Source organism: Podarcis pityusensis (genome assembly GCF_964106645.2).
Source record: "Podarcis pityusensis genome assembly, chromosome: 8".
Taxonomy (NCBI): domain Eukaryota; kingdom Metazoa; phylum Chordata; class Lepidosauria; order Squamata; family Lacertidae; genus Podarcis; species Podarcis pityusensis.
Window position 1 is genome coordinate 1464170 of NC_138033.1, and position 15213 is coordinate 1479382.

At 49.3% G+C, this 15213-nt stretch overlaps 1 protein-coding gene across 2 annotated transcripts; it reads right to left on the minus strand.

Annotated features, from left to right (window-relative positions):
- Nucleotides 1-2874: 2874 nt before the first annotated feature.
- Nucleotides 2875-13091, minus strand: TBCB (tubulin folding cofactor B). Of its 2 annotated transcripts, none has more exons than XM_081019258.1 (6): nucleotides 12890-13091; nucleotides 9699-9842; nucleotides 8515-8611; nucleotides 6990-7181; nucleotides 4666-4738; nucleotides 2875-3602 (listed from the first exon to the last, which is right to left on the minus strand). In XM_081019258.1, the coding sequence occupies exons 1-6, from the start codon at nucleotides 13001-13003 to the stop codon at nucleotides 3482-3484; spliced, it is 741 nt and encodes a 246-aa protein (XP_080875384.1). In that variant the 5' UTR covers nucleotides 13004-13091; the 3' UTR covers nucleotides 2875-3481. The 2 variants fall into 2 exon arrangements, with proteins under 2 accessions (XP_080875384.1, XP_080875383.1); XM_081019257.1 differs by lacking the exon at nucleotides 12890-13091 and adding an exon at nucleotides 11178-11201.
- Between the last annotated feature and the right edge of the window lie 2122 nt (nucleotides 13092-15213).

Genomic DNA, 15213 nt, shown 5'->3' on the forward strand with positions numbered 1-15213 from the left:
AGGCGGGGGAGTTAAAGGCCTCGTCCCTGGCATGTCCCCTGTTGTTGAGTCGTTTAGTCGTGTCCAACTCTTCGTGACCCCCTGGACCAGAGCACGCCAGGCCCTCCTGTCTTCCACTGTCTCCCGCAGTTTGGTCAAACTCATGCTGGTAGCTTCGAGAACACTGTCCCACCATCTCGTCCTCTGTCGTCCCCTTCTCCTTGTGCCCTCCATCTTTCCCAACATCAGGGTCTTTTCCAGGGAGTCTTCTCTTCTCATGAGGTGGCCAAAGTCTTGGAGCCTCAGCTTCAGGATCTGTCCTTCCAGTGAGCACTCAGGGCTGATTTCCTTCAGAATGGAGAGGTTGGATCTTCTTGCAGTCCATGGGACTCTCCAGAGTCTCCTCCAGCACCAGAATTCAAAAGCATCCATTCTTCGGCGATCAGCCTTCTTTACGGTCCAGCTCTCACTTCCATACATCACTACTGGGAAAACCATAGCTTGAACTATACGGACCTTTGTTGGCAAGGTGATGTCTCTACACTACACCCGCTAAATAATTGTCCCAGTAGTAGTAGTAGTAGTAGTAGTAGTAAATAAATAATAATAATAATAATAATAATAATTTATTATTTGTACCCCACCCATCTGGCTGGGTTTCCCCAGCCGCTCTGGGCGGCTTCCAACAGAGATTAAAAATACATTAAAATGTCACACATTAAAAACTTACCTAAACAGGGCTTTCAGATGTCTTCTAAATGTCAGGTAGTTGTTTTTCTCTTTGATATCTGGTGGGAGGGCAGGAGCCACCACCGAGAAGGCCCTCTGCCTGGTTCCCTGTAGCTTTGCTTCTCGTAGTGAGGGAACCACCAGTAGGCCCTCGAAGCTGGACCTCAGTGTCCAGGCAGAACGATGGGGGTGGAGGATCATACCGAAAGCAGCCAAATGTTTCGGGCTGCCCATGTTGCTTCAGACAAGATAGGGAACCTGTGGCCTTACATATACCCAGGGCCGGTGCTATCCCAGAATTGTACAGCTGGGACCACGAGGGTCATCTAGTCCAACCCCCTGCAATGCAGGGCTCTTTTGCCCATGGTTGGGCTTGAACCCAGAACTCTGAGAATAAGAGTCTCACGTTCTACCTAGGGTGCAGTACTGACCTTTGAGGGGCTGAATTTTTATACAGATTCGTTTTTGTTTATCCAGTGAATTTCTGATCATATTTTACTTCTACATTTTGGAGAATTTTTATCATTTCTTCAAGATGGGCTTTTGAAATTTGATGTTAGCAATTTCCCTAAGGCACAAAATAGCCTGGCACCAGCACTGCCTACACCTCCTCTCAGCGCTGAGCACCAACTACGCTGGCTGGCACTGATAGGAGGTGGGAGCCCGGCGTCAGGTGGGGGCAAAGATGTTCCCCAATTATGGTTTAAGGGAAAGTAATTCTCAGACCGAAGTTGCAGGACTTGGGAGAGGGAAGGGCTGGCATCTACAGCTCAGGCACTGTTCACTGGGGGCTCCCCACCACCTGCCCCCAGAAGCCCCTGATGTAGCTTCGTTAAGAAGGCTTATGACACTTACTTCAAACTCGTTTCCAAAACAAATGTTTAGCTTTGCTGTCATATGCAGCTTGATGGCTTTAAGCAGCAGATTGGGGGTTGTTGTGTTTTTAAAATCCAGTCATTTTTGAGGAAGAACTAGAACTATAGCTGTCAACTGTTCCCTTTTTTAAAGGGAAATTCCCTTATTCCGAATAGGATTCCTCACAAGAAAAGGGAAAAGTTGACAGCTATGACAAGAACAGGGAATATGACTATCATGGTAATCTATGAAAGGCAGTATAGTTTGAGCCCACTACCTAACCTTCCCAGGCAAGGGACGCATATATATATATATATATATATATATATATATATATATAAATTTGACAAGCTTGCAGAATGCTGCAGCCACAAGACCACAGCGGTCACATTTCAGTGGAGGCTTAAGTTTTCTTTTTTGCTCCACTACATGAAAAGCTCCCCCAATTACTACTGCACATTTATCCAGCCCAGCCGTGAGCGAGATGCAACAGCACCCTCCTAAATGACGTGGCCCTTGACCACAGAGCTTAAGATTCGGGAAGGGCTGGGAGAGAAACCAGGGTGAACATATGAGGCGGGAGAAAGCTGAGTTGGAGGACGAGCAAACGAGTTGAGGCCTGGGCGATGAAGGATTTTGAAGGGAAACAGGACCAGCCGAGCAAGACTGAGGGATACCGTTACCAGCTGAGGGAGGAACAGGCTGCAAAGACGAGAAAGGAGGGAAACAGCGGAATTCCACTTGGGCAGAACGGACAGAGTGAAAGCAGCGCAAGGGGCAGATAATAAGTAGCAGCTTGAAGCAGGTGCAGAGAAAATCAGTGTTAATAAGGAGAGGGAGAATATGAATTTAGCAGATGCTTCCCTAGAAGAGCAGAAACAAAGCAGTCCTGCAGTCAAGGCAAGAGAGGAGCTGAGCCTGGAGATCACACTAGAGGCAGGATGGGGAACCTGTGGTCCTCCTAATGAATGCTGGACGAAAACTCCCATCACCCTCCACCACTGGCCATGCTGGGTGGGGCTGATGTAGGTTCCTCATCATTAGTACTAACGAGTCACCCCCACCCCACCACTATTTGTAATCTTCAGAGGCCGGGGGAGAAGAACCCAGTGGAAGTGCTGCACACACTTTCTCTTGCACAAGGTTCCAGGTTCCTTCCGTGGAATCTTCAGCTGAAGGCATCTGGAAAGCAAGGCAAGGAGATCCAGGGATCTGGAGAGGTGCTGCAAGACGGCCTCCTATACCTCCACCCAGCCAGGACTCCAAGGAACTCGGTGCGCAAGATGGAAGCAGCTCACACAGAAGCAGCACTCGTGTCTGGAATGTATTTTCCCACCAACTTTTTTTAATTTATCGTATTCACATAGCATCGCCCAGTAGCACAAAAAAAGTTTTCACAATGGGGGGAAAAAATACATGGTCATAGAAATGTCTGCGTTTACTTTTTTTAAAAAAAGCAGGAAGGGTCTTGTACAAACCTGCTCAGAGGTTCTCTTTTCAACCTGCTCAACTAACTGCTTCTGCAACCAGCAGGCCTTACTACTGGGGTGGGGGAATCAGGAGCGACTTTGCTGCCACCCCCAGGCCTCACCCCTTCGAGGATTGCTGCAACAAGGCAAGGACACTCCAGTTTTCTCTGGGCTAACTGAGCTGGCACAGAAGGGTGTAAACATGAGAAAAACCAAGGGGATATAGCATCTTCACGGAACAGACAAGAGACAACCAGGGGAAAGGGAAGTGGGGAGGAAACCACCAACACAAGTCGAAGAACACACAGCGGCTTTTCGCGCCTTCTCCCTTTGGCTTGCTCAAGTGACCTCGCACATGGGATCAGAGCGCAACAGCCAGCCATTAACAGAGGCCGCATGGCGACCCGCTCTGCTTCCTTCAGCCACCCCTGCACCTCTTCGTCTCCCCGTCACATCTCATCGTCCAGGCCATAGTCCACCTCTTCCGGGAAATCCCCCACGGTGACAAAGCGAGGCTTCACGAAGGCCCCGTACTTGAGCTGGCACTCAAAGTACTGCTTTCCGTTGACGCTGCCAAGGAGAGGAAGAGCAGGAGAGAGAGAGAGTCACACTCAGGCTGGGGGGGGGGGGGGGTTCCAGGGATAGCAGTCTGAGGAGAAGCCCAGCTGGTCAAGGGGTGGCTTAAGCCCCGATCCTCAGACATGCCGCTGACTTTTTAAAAAGGAACACTTCTGCAATCTACATTCTGTGCCCTGTAACAATTACAGGAGTTGCCTGTTTTGCACAGTTTCTTGCTCTGCGCTATTTATCCTGCTCCTGCCATTTTAAAAATCTTTAAAACAACTACAGTGGTACCATGGTTTAAGAATAGCTTAGTTTATGAACAACTTGGATTAAGAACGCTGCAAGCCCGGAAGTAGGTGCTTTGGTTTGTGAACTTTGCCTTGGAAGCAGAACATGTTTCGCTTCCTGTTGTGTGTGTTCCATTTGCAAATTGAGTCCCCCGCTGCTATGGGAAAGCACGCTTTGGTTTAAGAACGCTTTGGTTTAAGAAGGGACTTCCGGAACAGATTAAGTTCGTAAACCAAGGTACCACTGTATTTGACTTTTAGAAGACATCTGAAGGCAGTCCTGCTCAGGGAAGGCTGAAGTTTTACTGTGTTTTTGATATTTTGTTGTGAGCCGCCCAGAGTGGCAGGGGAAACCAAGTCAGATGACCAGCATATAAATAATAAAATTATTAATATTATTGTTTTACGTTTCAAAAAACATTTCTTTTTGTTTTGCTGGCTATTAATGAGGGGTGGGAACCATGCGGGGCTCTGACATTCTGCCCCCAACCGCTGGAAATGTTATTCAGTCACCCCTCTGGCAGAATTCTGTACCCTATACAACTTCTGCACTCTCGTCCTTCCCAAGCCGTATTCCTGTTAAGAAGCTGCGGACTGCCTTTAGACGTAGACCTAAAACACGTGCCGACAATGTGCCAGAAGTTAAGGTGGGAACATGCTGATGCTTCAACGTGAAGCTATGAAGCCGCCCGAGCCCCCCAGATCCCATGATGACCCACTTTGGGGGCCCAGGCCAGGCAGGACTGCCCTGCAAGAGACGTCAGGTGGAGGGAGCGCTTTACCTTCCGTCGTGCTTCCCCACAGGCTCATCATACTTGATGCCGACCCAGTAGCCGGGCTTGAACTCCGTTAAGCCTATGGAGAAGAAAGGAAAGGGGGAAAGCTTACAATCCTAAGTCAGGCACAAGGGCACAACTACCAGACTTTTAGAAGACACCTGAAGGCAGCCCTGTTTAGGGAAGCTTTTAATGTTTAATAGACTACAGTCATACCTCATGTTACGTCCGCTTCATGCTACATTCTTTCAGGTTACGTCCCGCGGCAACCCGGAAATACCAGAAAGGGTTACTTCTGGGTTTCGCCGCTTGCGCAGACGCGCAAAATGATGTCACACGCATGCACAGAAGCGGCAAATCGCAACCCGCACATGCGCAGACACGCCACTGCAGGTTGCGCTCTTTACATGTTGCGAATGGGCCTCCGGAACGGATCCCATTCGCAACCAGGGGTACCACTGTATTGTATTTTGATATTCTGTTGGAAGCCTCCCAGAGTGGCTGGGGAAACCCAGCCAGATGGGCAGGGTATAAGTAAATAATAATTATAATTATAATTATAATTATTATTGAAGCATGCTTTGGACTATAAGTCTTACTGGAACTTGAAGCAGCTTATCTGTTTTTGCAAGGAGGGAGGGACACTCATAATCCTTGTTCAAGCTGAAAAGCACCATCAAATTTCATAGAATCATAAGAGCTGGAAGGGACCCTGAGGGTCTTCTATGTTGGATATTCTCTCTCTGTGTGTGAGAGAATCATTTGTTCCAGAAACAGAGAAGAACAGAGAAGAAGCTTCAAGAAGCAGCAGAAGGCTGGAGTTTTTTTGTGTATACAAGGACACTTTCTGTGGGAACTGTTCTTTGGATATGCGCAGTGTGACAGGAAGTACTGTTAACAATGGTCCTGTGTAACTTGTAACTTGTCTCTTGCAGTTAAGAGAAGCAGAGAGAGCACTGGATGTGATTGGACTAGGTGGCCCCTTCCAACTCTACACAGGGTTACCATAGGTCTGGAATTGACCAGACATATCCAGAATACTGTTGTCTCTAGCAGCCTCCAGGTGGAAATTGGTGAGGTGTCTGGGAGAATCCAGCCCATGTCAGCAGTGCCGTTTTTTCCGATTTCCCAGAAAAATGGCTAAAAAATGGCAAGAAGAAAATACAACCTCAACAACTCTTCTGTCCAGATTTTCACTGTTTGAAAGATGGCAACCCTTGACAGCTTGCTCTCCCTCCCAGGCTGAGAAAAAGATGGAGAAAACTGGAAACTTATTGGGACAGTGTGACTTTTGTAGTTGTAAAACAATGGAGATCTTCTGAACAATGGGACACTAGCACCGCCCAAGGCATGCTGGAGAACAACAGCAACTGACAAAAGATAGACATAATATATTACAAGGAAGAAATATACAGGAAGGAGAGAGTTTGAATGCTTCATCTGCAGGTGCAGAAATTATTCAGTGGGTCAATACAAATGGAAATCATTAAAATTGCAGCTGCGATATAAGGAACTGGTATCTGGACTGGAGCGTAATTGAAATTTATAAGACTTTGGAACACAGAAATAAAGGAAACCATCAAACCATAAATTCTAGCACGCGGGGGCCACCTAAATTGTGTAATTTGGCATCTCAATGATTGGTATTATTAATTGTATTATAATATGGCATTGTTATAATGACTGGATTGTTGTAATTGAAAACTAATATAAATTATTGAATAAAAAAAAGAAGCAGAGAAAGAGTGTATTGGACTCTGGTGGGACTCTAAGCATGCCTTGACCCTGGCAGTGGCGAATGTCTGTATATATTTGCTAGCCTGTCAGGTAAACTTCTACACTTGACCGAATCTTTATGGCGGCCATGAATGTTTATTGCCTAATGTGTGAACGTTCAACCCTGAAGACGCTTCCAAGGATGGAGCTGCGTTGAGATGCAACTCTGCTGAGTGTGGATGGTGACACACACACACACAGCAAAAGTGATGCCAGACGGAATCCTACTAAATCATCCACCAGAAGTTGATGGATTGATCCAGCAAATCTAGTCCAACCCCTGCAATGCAGGAATATGCAGCTGTCCCATAGGGGGATCAAACCTGCAGCCTTGGCGTTCTCAGCACCGTGTGCTAATCAACTCATCTCCCCAGTGGTGCCAAATGCGTTACAGAATTCTTCACCCGGATTATAAAGCAAAACCAAATAAGACTTCAAACTGCTTCTCACACTGGTTTCTGCACCGTATTTTAAATGTCCCCCCCATATCCAATCCCTACAAAGTGATTCTCTTCTACAGGGCAGGACGTAGGGACATGCGCCCAGGTACTCACCAACGTACATCACTGTCCCCCGCTTGTTGGGCTGCCCCGCTGCCCGCACCTCACACCTCGACCCCACGGAAATGGCTTCCGCCAGGGCCTTCTCTTCCAGCAGCTTCTGCTCCCTCTCGGCCTCCCTCTTCATCATTTCTTCCGCATTGTACTGCCCCAGCTTACTTGTTTTCATGAAGGAGCGTGCTGTATCTGCAGGACACAGAGAGAGGTGGGAATCGTTCAAGAGGAGTAAACTCGCTTCTCTTCAAGCAGCAAACAGGAAGCCGGGCTCCCTCAAGAAACACTTGGACTGAAACAAGGCCAGATACAATGGTACTGCTGAGCCCTCTATGAATTAGTTCACTCAAGCAAAGGAACAAAGGTCTTTCTGGCCCAGCAGCCTGTTCTCAGTGTGGCCAACCTGAACGGGAAGTTCACAAGCAGGGCCTGAGCACAACGGCACTCTCCTTACTTGAGATTCTCAGCAATGCCACAAGACATGGAATCTTAGAGACCCCATAACACCAGTCTTGAAAGACCTACGTTGGCTCCCAGTACGTTTCCGAAAACAATTCAAAGTGTTGGTGCTGACCTTTAAAGCCCTAAACGGCCTCAGCCCAGGATACCTGAAGGAGCGTCTCAACCTCCATCGTTCTGCCCAGACACTGAGGTCCAGCGCTGAGGGCCTTCTGGCGGTTCCCTCGCTGCAAGAAGCAAAGCTACAGGGAACCAGGCAGAGGGCCTTCTTGGTAGTGGCGCCTGCCCTGTGGAACGCCCTCCCACCAGATGTCAAGGAAACAAACAACTACCTGACAACCCTTTAGATATTTGGAAATGGCTATACTATCAGTCCTCTCTTCTCCAGGCAAGGTGAAGGTAAAGGAACCCTGGTCTGTTAAGTCCAGTCAAAGGCGACTATGGGGTTGTGGCGCTCATCACTCTCCAGGCCGAGGGAGCCGACGTTTGACCATAGACAGTTTTCTGGGTCATGTGGCCAGCAGGACTAAACCGCTACTGGCACATGGAGGACCGTGACGAGTGCCAGAGCACACGGAAATGCCATTTACCTTCCTGCCACACCGGTACCTATTTATCTAATCACGTTGTCATGCTTTCGAACTGCTAGGTTGGCCAAAGCTGGGATAGAGGAACAGGAGCTCACCCAGTTGCACGGATTTGAACTGCCAACCTTCCAATCAGTCAGCAGTTCAAATCCCTGTGGCGCGGTGAGCTCCTGTTGCTCTGTCCTAGCTTCTGCGAACCCAGCAGTTCGAAAGCTTACCAGTACAAGTAGATTAATAGGTACCACTGCAGCGGGAAGGTAAACAGCATTTCCATGCGCTCTGGCACTTGTGACAGTGTCCCGTTGCACCAGAAGCGGTTTGTCTCAACCTCTTTCGAAGCGATCCAAGAATGTGAGCAGCTGGAACCCAACACACAAATGAGGAGCCAGTTTCAAGAACCTAAGATACAACTCATGGGATTAGATAGACACTTTTCTTTCAAACACAGATTAATTTGGGACACTGCCATCAGCTCTCACCTGTTCGCTTGTCATATTCAGCATCGGTTATCTCAAACTTCTCTACCTTTGACACATTTTCGTATTCCCCGATGGTTGCACCGCTCCTGTCAATAACCTACAGGCCCCCAAAACATAGTCATTTTATTTATTTTTTTAAGGCAGAAGCAAAAGAGCAATTTCTAAGCTTTTTTTTTTAAGGCATTTGTTGATACCAATTGCAAAGGGGCTCTAAGTTCTAGTTCACAGATGGCCATGTGCCGCATGTGTCATTCCATCTTCTTTTTAATAAGGATTAAATTTATATATAGAACACAGTGACACAGTTACTACTAGGAATAGACCCCACTATGGAAAACACTCCAAAAATCAATAGGTCACATAATTTAGTTATTTGCAGTGTGGCACCAATGTGCATAATAATGCTGTTCAGAGCGACATTAAGCAATGGAAGAAAGCAGGTCCCCATTCCCATGGAATGTGCAAACTACATTTCAGTAGCAAGGGAACCTCCCTTTCGTCACCCACTCACAAATCCTTTGGCAGAACCCAGTAATCTCCATAACCTACTGCAAATAGGACCAAGTGCATGCAACTGAAATAAATGCTTATTGTCCCCCCCCCCCCCCATGTGGCAGGGACCTGTCCTCCCATTCTTTACAGAGAATGGTATTTTTTAAATTTTGTATATTAACATCTACTAGCAACACCAGTAGACCGCCCTTCATCACATCATTCTAATCACAGGGGGGTTGCCAACATATTAAAACATACAACAAGCACCTAAAAACACACTGAATAAACCTATCATTTCTAAAAACGGGTTAGTGTACACAGCAGCATAGAAGACCTACAGCGATGGCGGCATTCACAAATTTATTGCCAGTGCATGAAAGAAGTGAAAAGCTTTTACTTGGCAATGGAATCTCAGCAGGGCCTCTGCCATCCCCAGCTTTGGGGAACAGTACTATAAGGGGAGAATAGGCCCTTGACGGCACATGTCTGACAGCACATTGATGCTGCTGTATAAATAATAGGGGGAAACGGAGGGACAACAACAGAAGTCAGAAGGTGGCTTCTTACCAGAAGCGTAAGAGGCCCTCATGCGGTCCAGGCCCCAGGACAGCTTCCCCCAGTTTCTTGCAATAGCAAAAGTATTATGAGGAGAGCCTTTTGATCCAGGGAAGAACCAGCCCAACACTCACATGAATCCTGCACCCGTCGTCAATGGGGTAAGACCCCAGCAAGGCCTCGTCGCTGTCGAGTTTCATCACAAACTTGTCGTCCGGAGTATAGAGCTCGAGGTCCATGCATGATGCCGGACTTCCCACAACCAGTTCCAGCTTACACTGTTCAGGCAGAAGCACCGGGCAGAAGGGGAAGAAGAGTATTTATCACAGGCAACAGATGATGTGAAATACCCCACCCCTCGCTCCGTGCAAGACGAACCACAACAGTAACATAACACTAATGGGGCCAGTCGTGTTTGTGACCTCTAGTGATGGGGCTACGTCAAGGCATCTTAGTGGGGCCTGTAAAGCTAAGGTCAGCAACAAGTTTGCTTCAGTCTAACCTGGCTGTACGGAAAATGCTTTCTGGCCTGCCAGTTGTCAATCTGAAGCTCAAAAGAGAGAAAGACAAAGAGGTGCCAGTGGCAACAGAGTGTGCAGGCCAGGCACTTTAGGGGGCGGGGTTGCCCACCCAACCCCTCAATTACTTCACAAAATGGCTCTGCAGAGAAACTAGTTGCTGACCAAGGCTCTACACCTCTGAGCAAGAAAAGGTCTCCCCTCTGTGATGCAGCCTGCACAGCTCCCAGCTCAGGGTGCTAAGTAGGGGATAGTGACATTCCTGACATAGGTGGGGACTGCAAAACAGCATCTGAGTGGAGGGAGGGGAAAGCGTGAAGAAGCTCCATCCTTAAATTGTTGAGGTTGTTTCTCACTGCCAGGGCAGAAAAAGAGATGCTGGTGGGAAACAAAAGGCAGAATTTGGCACAAGGCCACACGCTGCAGCCATGGGGGTGGGGAGGGGGAGAGAAAAAGAGAGCTGGTTGGCCGGCTCACTCAGCTGGGCACGGGTCGCCAGTTGCCAAGCTGCCGTTAATCCCAGTTTGGATGTGTGGCACAAAAGGATTTTTGTTATTGTTGACACAGGCCTGTTTGCTGGGGACCAGAGCTCAAAATGGGGTCGAGTGATGTTCTGCTAAGGACACCCCCCCAAAAAAGGCAGAAGCAAAGACAAGCAAGTTTGGAACTTGAAGCAAGCAAATATAAGGGTTTTTCCCCCCTGGGATGGGGGGGCAGATGGGTGGAAGAAAGCACCAGCTTTCCAAGCAAGAGCAGGAGGCAAGTCCAACGACCATCTGTGCCCGCATGCAACGGGTGTAAAGGGCATGCCATGCAGCTAAAAATCTAGCTGCAAAGCCTAAACCCACATTCCCCCTGAAATGTCAAAGTAGAGGGAGCCGATTCTCCCACAAGGAAAACCCCTCTCGTTTGGTGCTGGATGGGCAGCGCGGAAATCTACCTCAACGTGCAAGACCTCTAACAAGCAGCCGCAGCTCTCTGCATTCCTTTGGTACACCATCACACGCGCCTGCAGCAACCCTGCTGCCACTGCAAACCCATTCAGCGTGGAAGCAAACAGGCCACGCCACGGCCAGCAGCGCAGGAGTCGCTTACCCCAGGACAGGGCACCACCCCGTCCATGCCAGCTTCCTCTCTGGGGAGCCCGCAGGTGCCGCTGTGCGAACAGGCCAGGCGGCAGGCCAGAGCAACGCAGCAAGCAATTCGGATGATGCTCCTGGCGGCAGCAAGGGGAGCCCTGAGCCACGCCAAGTGGGACAAAGACAACAGGGACAGACGCATTAAAGTGGTCTCAGCACACACCCCCACCCCCAAATCGGTGGGACTTCAGGGGCCCTCGATATTTTCAATGCCCTTGGCACAAATTCCTCCCAGAAATGCACCTTTGTTTGGAATTACAAGAGGGCAGAATGGAGGAGTCTGGGCCAAACTCAACTGTTTTGAGAATCCCCAATTTCGTTGTAAAGGCCAGAACTTTCTTTGGGGGGTGGGGAGATGGAAAGCTCCTTGAGGAAGGGGGGGGGGAGAGTCAGTCTCTGGTGGGATGGGAGGAATTCAGATTACTCTAAGTCCATTTCTGAGAGGGGGACGCACCCCTCTGAACTGTGCGCTGGGGTGTGTGGAATCCAGCTCATCTTGGGGGGAGGAGTACGGATCCTCCTTTGATACCCCCACCCCACTTTTTAGTGGAAAAGAGGCTCCCCTGGGAAGGCTGTTTGCAGTGAACAGCTTGCTTACAAAAAACAAAACGGTGGCCCATTTTCCAGTATGGAGAAACACAGAGCAGAGGAAAGGAGGCAGGCGGCCTCGGTAGCATCTGGGCTAGGACCCCCCCCCCCCAAGGCAATTTCCCAAAGGGTCATAATTCGGTTCCCTTTCTGCGAGGGGAGGGCCATAATTATTATTATTTGGGGGTGGGCAGGGGAGATGAGGGATCCCATCCATGTCTGCTTTTCATGAAAGGGCAGGTGAGGTGCTGTCAGGGCCGGATTGAGGTTTGATGCGGCCCTCAGCTCCTGAAGGTAATGGGGCCCTTTCTATGTCCAGCTCTCCTTTGTCCACAAAAAACTGTCGCTGTTTTTTGTGTTGCATATATGCTAGATGGTCATTGATGGACCTCACAGGTCTCCAAAGCCATTCGCACATCACAAAATAGGAGCTTACACAACACAAAACACTGTTGCTGTATGTAGTTTTTATGTTATTTGTTTTTTATCTGATATTTTGGAAATGTACATCCAGCTTTTTTCCCCCTTAACATTTTTTGGGGGCCCTAAGCTATAGCTTGTTTAGCTTATACATAAATCCGGCATTGGCCGTGCCTTTTTTTGCTGCAATAATAGCCCTGCCTGTTTCCAGTACATCTTTTAGGTACATGATGGCGCAGAGAAGAACCCTCTGGCTACTTATTATTATTGTTTGTTTGTTTAATTAATTAATTTCATTTCTATACGGCCCTATACCCGAAGGTCTCACGGCGGTTCGCATAAAATATCAAATTCATAAAACCAACAACCCAATAACCTCCCCCCCCCCCAAAGAGCCAGCATTTTAGAAAAGGGTATAGGATGTTTTCATCCTGCTAAAGATGGATCGTTTCTTAAGGATCGCCCCGAGCACGTTTTGCGCAGCCCCCTTTTCTAATAAATTAATAATAATAATAATAATAATAATACTGTCCGTTTTTTTGGCAGGGGGAGCTCCTTAGCAGCCCTCCTTTTAACGGGGGAGGCGGGTCTCCTCCCCCTTCGGCTGAAGAACACGCGTTCTTTCTCGACACGTGTCGGCGCGTCCTCACGTCCCCTCACCTTGAACTCGGCGAGGGTGAGCCCCCGGGCGTATCTCTTGAGGGCCCGGAAGGAGTTGAGGCTGCTGCTGATGGACACGGACACCACCGCGGGCGTCCCCGTCACGACGCTCATCCCGACCCGGCTGCCCGAATCCCGGACCCAAGAAACCGCCGCCGCCGCCGCCGCCTCAGCCGCCGCCTCACAATCCCCTCACGGGCCGCTCCCGCCGGCCGGCCAATCAGGCGCCGGCCGCTCCCTCGGCCAGCCAATCGCCCCGCGCTCGGCCCGCCCTCGTGACGTTCCTCGCCAATCAGCGTCCGAGGCTCGCCATCACGCACGAAGAAAAACGGAGCTCAGGCTTTCGCTGCCCTTCCCTTCCCCTCGCCGCCTCTCCCTGATCCGTGATGCCCCAGCGGGGAATCCACCAATAGGAAGCCGGGATGTTTCCAGAGTGGCCAATGGCGAGGAGCGGTGCGGAAGAGAAGGAGGGGGCTGAAGCCGGCTGGAAGTGAGGGCAAGGCTCCTGGCGGAGGATGTACGCAGCGGATGCAGGCAGGCAGGCAGGCCGGGATGGGGAGCGGAGGCAGAGAGGGGGAGGTTTGTGATACTAGTAGTACTAGTAGTACTTGTAGTATTAATACTAATTGTACTAATATTACTACTAGTAATTGCACATCCCAGTTTTGCTCAGGCTCAGAAACATAGCCTGTTGAAATGGAATAAGCTGGCAAGGTGGGCTCCGTCCAAATATGCCCAAAGGTGAAGCGTTTTTTGTTGTTGTTCTTTTGCTCTCGCCTTTTGGGAGCTACAGTTCCCAGGACCCTTTGCAAACTATGGTTCCCAGGAACCGTTGCAGGGGGTTTGACTAGATGACCCCTTGGGTCCCTTCCAACTCTCTAAGATTCTACGATTCCTTGGGGGGAGCCGCATGCCTGACAGCCGGAGTCGCGGGAGGTGGGGCTGCCAGGCGAACGTCCATTGTGGGAACCGTCGCTCCTGGTGGCTGCGATTTTCTCGCGACATCCACAACGACATGGTTGGCACCAGAGCGCCAGACTGCATTACACCCATCAGATTTAACCCAGATCGATGCTTCCCAGGGGGAAGAAAACCCCCAATGCATTTTTAATTGAAAAATAAACCCCTGTTGTTGTCATTGCTTATTTGCAATATTGAGCCCCCATAGGGAAGTCATAAGGTAAAGGGACCCCTGACCGTTAGATCCAGTCGTGGCAGACCCTGGGCCAATGGCGCTCATCTCGCTTTATTGGCCGAGGGAGCTGGCGTACAGCTTCCGGCTCATGTGGCCAGCAGGACTAAGCCGCTTCTGGCGAACCAGAGCAGCGCACGGAAACGCCGTTTACCTTCCTGCCGGAGTGGTACCTATTCATCTACTTGCACTTTGACGTGTTTCGAACTGCTAGGTCGGCAGGAGCAGGGACCGAGCAACGGGAGCTTACTCCGTCACGGGGATTCGAACCGCCGACCTTCTAAGCTTTGTGGTTTAACCCACAGTGCCACCCGCGTCCCACCAGACTGCATTCCACCCATCACATTTAACCCTGATCGATGCTTCCCGGGGGGGGGGGGGACCCAATGCATTTTTTAAAAATTGAAAAACACCCCTGTTGTTGTTGCTTATTTGCAATATCGAGCCCCCATCGGGAAGCCCTAGAGGGCGCCATAATGCAAGAAATTCCCGTTTTATTCCCTGTGGTACATGATGCTCAATAAGCTCATGGGACGGTTCTGAGCATCGTCAAAGCATTTTGATCCATTCAATGATTCCTACCCTTGTCCCTTCCTCAGATGTTGAGCTTGGTCATCTGTTGAAGTCAATCCAATTTAGGTTAGTCCTGACCTTCATGAGGCCCATATCCCAGCGTGATGAACCGTCTGGACCCCATTTTAATACAAGTATTTTATCTTTTTAAAAATCCGCTTGACATCTTAGGAAAGGCCTTCTGTGTTTACGGAAGGACCTTTGCACATCAGCTGATCATAAATGAATTAGGCTGCTTACTCCTGTTCCAGAAGTGAGGTGTTTTCCCCCGGTCATGGGCAAACTTTTGCAGATTCAATTAATAAGTTAACTAACTGAGCTCTATCCGATTTAGCAACTATAATTTCTTTAATCGGGTGACAGTTGGTGGTGTAGTCTAAAATATCTGGTGTTTCAGTCACCTGCCCTCCATCTTTTGATGGGGGTAAGAATTGAGTGGGGCAGTGTGTTGGCAGAATGGCCTGCACCCTTTTGTATTCACCCGTGTTCTCTTACCCCACTCCGACCCCCACCAAACCCCGCTGGGAAGAGGTGAGGGGATGAGGCTGGTTCTGGCATC

Bases quoted from the DNA above. Each gene is read 5' to 3' on its own strand.
- TBCB (XM_081019258.1), bottom strand. From the start codon at position 13,003: ATGAGCGTCGTGACGGGGACGCCCGCGGTGGTGTCCGTGTCCATCAGC. The intron at 9,843-12,889 runs GTGAGGGGACGT...CTGCCTGAACAG, and splicing joins TCACCCTCGCCGAGTTCAAG to TGTAAGCTGGAACTGGTTGT. The intron at 7,182-8,514 runs GTGAGAGCTGAT...TGTGTCCTGCAG, and splicing joins TGAATATGACAAGCGAACAG to ATACAGCACGCTCCTTCATG.